Source organism: Alosa sapidissima, chromosome 24 (assembly GCF_018492685.1).
Source record: "Alosa sapidissima isolate fAloSap1 chromosome 24, fAloSap1.pri, whole genome shotgun sequence".
Lineage (NCBI taxonomy): Eukaryota > Metazoa > Chordata > Actinopteri > Clupeiformes > Clupeidae > Alosa > Alosa sapidissima.
In genome coordinates, this window is record NC_055980.1 from 23,807,895 (window position 1) to 23,812,894 (window position 5,000).

General features: G+C 50.1%; 1 protein-coding gene across 1 annotated transcript in view; it reads left to right on the top strand.

Annotated features, from left to right (window-relative positions):
* The window catches only part of tanc2b (tetratricopeptide repeat, ankyrin repeat and coiled-coil containing 2b), a 129,950-nt gene that overhangs the window by 81,523 nt on the left and 43,427 nt on the right, over window positions 1-5,000 (top strand). The window contains 2 exon segments of the mRNA XM_042082661.1: window positions 1,335-1,500; window positions 2,212-2,466. Of these exon segments, the coding sequence (XP_041938595.1) occupies window positions 1,335-1,500; window positions 2,212-2,466 (421 nt within the window).

Below are 5,000 nucleotides of genomic sequence, written 5' to 3' on the forward strand. Positions count from 1 at the left end.
GTGTGTGTGTGTGTGAGTGTGTGTGTAAGAGAGAGAGAGAGAGAGAGAGAGAGAGAGAAAATACATTCCTAATCTCATTTAGCACCTTTACTGCAATCATACGTGCGCACTGCGCAGACACTCACACACACTCATACACTCACACACACTCACACACTTTCATACACTCACACACACCTGGCTACAGCACAACGTTTCAGGATATCAGAACCACTGCAGACTTTCTTTAAATGAGTTTAATAACCGACCAATTACATCTACAGACCGTTCATACCAGCCAATCACTTGTTTAGCCATGGACGGTTCTAGCCAATCACCAGATATAGTTCTTGAGATAGTTGTTGTTATGTAAAGCCACATTCAGACAGGAAGTTAATGACATACAGTGACTTGCAGTAATCACAGTTATTATATAGCAATTACTATAGCAATTAAGAACTGTTGTCAACAAGAAACATCAAAAACATCATACAACAAAGTTAAACTAATTTTAAGTTCAAAATCTTTTTTGAGGTGACAGGTGATGAATGAGGGCCACTGTTCCCAGAGCAACTTGGGGTTAAGTGTCTTGCTCAGGGACACAACGGTGGATGCCGGGAATTGAGCCCACAACTTTACAGGCTACTGCAAAGCACTACGCTACCTCTGTCCCAACTTAATGGATCATGTGTCAGTTTTAGAAAACAGGACGATCAAGACTATATTGTTAGCGGTCTTAGCATGCTATATGCTAATGCTAAATGAGTTAGGGACAGTGGTAGGCGTGTTGGCTGTCCCTGGTATGACAAACGCTTGTGCGTGTAGGACAGACCTGTAGTAGTAATAACTCATTTTACCATAAACGAATAACCCCATATCTCAAAAGCCCTCAAAAATGAACTATCACTAAAATGTGTGTGTTGAGTCCTCCTCACAAGGAAGATAGGTATAGGTGTGCACGTTCACAGTCACTTCAAAACCGTACACACCGAACCATGATTTGTGTGCCCTTTACACCCCTAGCATTTACAGGGCACTGTTGACATGTGGTAGAAGCTATCTTGCCTAGCTCGGGTAGCCTACGCTACTGTATGTGCAGAAATAAAGTGTCACTTTTCCTTTGTTAAATGGAATTGGTGACTCTTCAAGTCATAATTTCTTTGTGATGTGTGTGTGTGTGTGTGTGTGTGGTGTGTGTGTGTGTGTGTGTGTGTGTGTGTGTGTGTGTGCGCGTGCACGCGCGTTGTGTGTTGTGTGTGTTGTGTTTGTGCGTGCGTGTGTGTGTGTGTGTGTGTGTTTGTGCGTGTGTGTATGTGTGTGTGTGTGTGTATGTGCTTGTGTGTGTGTGTCTGCAGGGTGTGTGTGGGACCCAGAGGCTGAGCCCCTGCTCCACCCTGACCAACAGCACAGCCTCTCCTCCAGCCTGCAGTCCGTGCAGCACACTGCCCCCCACCACCGCCGGACAACACACACTCACCAGCCCCACGTCCACCCTCGAGAGCAGAGACAGCGGCATCATAGGTGAGATACACACACACACACACTCACACACACACACACCCGCACACACACCCGCACACACACACACACACACACACCACCACACACACACACACACACACACACACCCGCACACTCACACACACACACACACACACAACACACACACACACACAAATGTTCCCTCTTTAACCTGATAGCTCCCTAGTGCCAGAACCTTCTCACTGCTCCTGCCATCCCTCCCTCCCGACTTCTTCCCCTCCTCTCCTCCCCCTCCCTCCTCCGATCCATCCATCCCCCCTCCATCCCTCCCTCTATCCCTCCCTCCATCCATCCTCCCTCCATCCCTCCATCCCTCCTTGCTGTGTCATCCTCCCTCCCTGCCCTCCATCCCTCCCTCCATCCTTATCTCCCTCTCCTTGCCATTCCTCCCCTCCCTCCCTCCATCCCTCTCTCCCTCTCTCTCTCCATCCCTCCATCCCTCCCTCTCTCCATCCCTCCATCCATCCCTCCTCCCTCTCTCTCTCCATCCCTCCCTCCATCCATCCCTCTCCCCTCTCTCCTCCCTCTCTCTCTCCATCCCTCCCTCCCTCCCTCTCTCCCTCTCTCTCTGCATCCCTCCTCCCTCCATCCCTCCATCCCTCCCTCTCTCCCTCTCTCTCTCTATCTCTCCATCCCTCCCTCCCTGCTGTGTCCATCCCACCCTCCATCCCTGCAGCCACAGCTGACCAGCTACTCGGAGAGCGGCGAACGCGGCGGCAGCGGAGGCGGGTAAACACGGCACAGACGGTTCCCGCGGCAACCTCAAGCTGTGGCACTCGCAGCGCTCCACGCTGGACTCGGGCCTGTACCGGTTGGACGAGAACATGGCCGCCTCCACGTTCAGCCTCACAAGATCCCTGACCGCTCCCTGGCTCCTCTGACCACTCCTACTCCTGCTCCGGCCCTGCCAGCCCTACCTCACGCCCCGACCCAACTCTGTAGCCGGTGAGGCCCAGTCACTCCTGCCTGTAGTTCTGTTCTCTCTTTCCTCTCTCTTCCCTCTCTCTATCTTTCTATCTATCTTTCTCTCTTTCACTTCCGCCTGTAGTTCTGTTCTCTCTTTCCCTCTATCTTTCCTCTATCTTTCTCTCTTTCGCTCCTGTCTGTAGTCCTCTTCTCTCTTCTCTCTCCCCTCTCTCTTCTCTCTCTTCCCTCTCTCTTCCCTCTCCCCTCTCTCTTCTCTCTCTTCCCTCTCTCTTCCCTCTCTCTTCTCTCTCTTCCTCTCTCTTCCCTCTCCCCTCTCTTTCTCTCTCTTCCCTCTCTCTTCCCTCTCTCTATCTATCTGTGTCGCTCCTGTCAGTCTTGCTCTCTTCCCTCTCTCTGTTCTTCTCTCTGTCGCTCCTGCTATCTCTCTCTCTCTCTCTCTCTCTCTCTCTCTCCATCTTTCTGTCTCTCTCCCTTCATTCCTTTCCTCTCACTCCTCTGTTCCTCATCACCCTGTCTCTGTCTCTACCTCTCTCTTTTTATCTTTCTCTCTCTCTCCCTTTGTTCCTCTTCTCTGTTCTCACTCCTCTTTTCCCTCTCTCTCTGTCATTCTCTATTCTTTCTTCATCTCTAGCTCCTTCCATTTCTCTCCTCTCACTCCTTCTCCCTCTATATCTTTCTCTATTTCTCTCTATCTCTTGCCTTTTCTCTCTCTCTCTCTCTTTCTCTCCCTCCTTCTTCCTCTCTGTGATAATCTTGCTTCTGTTCTACTTTCTTCTTCCTTTTTTATCCTTCTTTCGCTTCTCTCATTTCATCCTGGTTCTTCTATCTTTTCATCCTGCCTCTTTTATCCTTTCTTCCTGCACTCCCCTCTCTCATCCTTTGGAACCGCTACAGGAAACAACAGCAACACACACACACACACACACACACACACACACACACACACACACACACAACACACACACACACACACACACACACACACACAAAGCTCTCTGTGCTGTGCTTGAGTGTGTGTTTAAAACATCTTATGGAGCTGAAGAAGAAAGACGCCATGATGATGATTCTGCTCTGTTTGTTATCTTCTGCCTTCATCAACAGTAAAGAGAGAGGGAAGCTCTCTCTCTCCATCTCATTCTCTCTCTCTCTTTTTCACTCCACCCCTCCTCTCTCTCTCTCCATCTCATTCTCTCTCTCTCTTTTTCACTCCACCCCTCCTCTCTCTCTCCTCTTCCTCCCACCATCCCTACGTCTCTCTCTCTCTGTCCTCTCCCTCTCTCCTTTTATCTCTCTCTTTCTTTCCTTTCTTTCTCTCTTTTCCTCCTCTCTCTCCATCCGTCCCTCTCCTCTCTCCATCTCTCTTCTCTTTCTGTCTCCCTCCCTCACCCTCTCTCTCTCGACCTCTCTCTCTCTCCACTTCCCTCTCTTTCCTCTCTCTCCCTCTCTCTCCTCTCTCTCTCTCTCCCTCTCTCTCTCTCCCTCTCTCTCTCTCCCTCTCTCTCTTCCTCCCTGAGCAGTGTGCTTCATACCGTAGAGAGATAACTGCCAACTGTGTGCCGCACCACCGCAGGCTCCTGATTGTACAATTGTCTGAGCAATCACGAGCCGTTGTGTGGAGCCAACAGAGAGACGAGAGCGAGAAGGAGGGGAGACGAGACGTGAGCGAGGCAGGATGAGCTGCCTCTGGAGGGCTATGGCTCTCTCTGCGTCTCCTACCTGTCTCTGTATCTAATGAGACATTTATTAGGCAGGTGATTTATCGCCAGGTGTCAGTGGCTCATACACCTGAAGTGGGCACAGAAACGTTAGTACATCTGGCCCATAATGTAGATGCAGACCTCAGTCGACGGAAATGTATCCCGCTATATATCTCATTTCTAATACAGCACTGCTCATATCCACCACTCTCCTGATCTTACAGAGGTCATATCCACCACTCTCCTGATCTTACAGAGGTCATATCCACCACTCTCCTGATCTTACAGAGGTCATATCCACACCACTCTCCTGATCTTACAGAGGTCATATCCACCACTCTCCTGATCTTACAGAGGTCATATCGATGCTGACCCCTGCGACCTCTCTTAGAGGTGACATATCGATCACATACTGTCTGCAGCAGACTCTCTGCTCCATCTTTGTGCTGCTGTGTTATTCAGTCTCTCCTGAAGAGATTGACCACTATAAATAGCTGTGTGGAAATTAGCACTGTGCTACAGTACATTTGGATCTCAGTTCCCACTGTAACCCAGGTGGCATTCCTACATTCCTGCGCCGCAACTAGCCCCATCACACAGCGTCTCCATACCTGCGGTCTTTTTTCTGATCCCAGCCCATCTCTCTCCATTCACTTCCTGTCTCTCTCTCTCTCTCTCACTTCCTCTCTCGTCCTCTCCATTCACTTCCTGTCTCTCTCTCACTTCCTCTCTCTCCATTCACTTCCTGTCTCTCTCTCTCTCTCTCACTCACTTCCCCTCTCTCTCTCACTTCCTGTCTCTCTCTCTCTCTCTCACTCACTTCCCCTCTCTCTCTCACTTCCTGTCTCTCTCTCT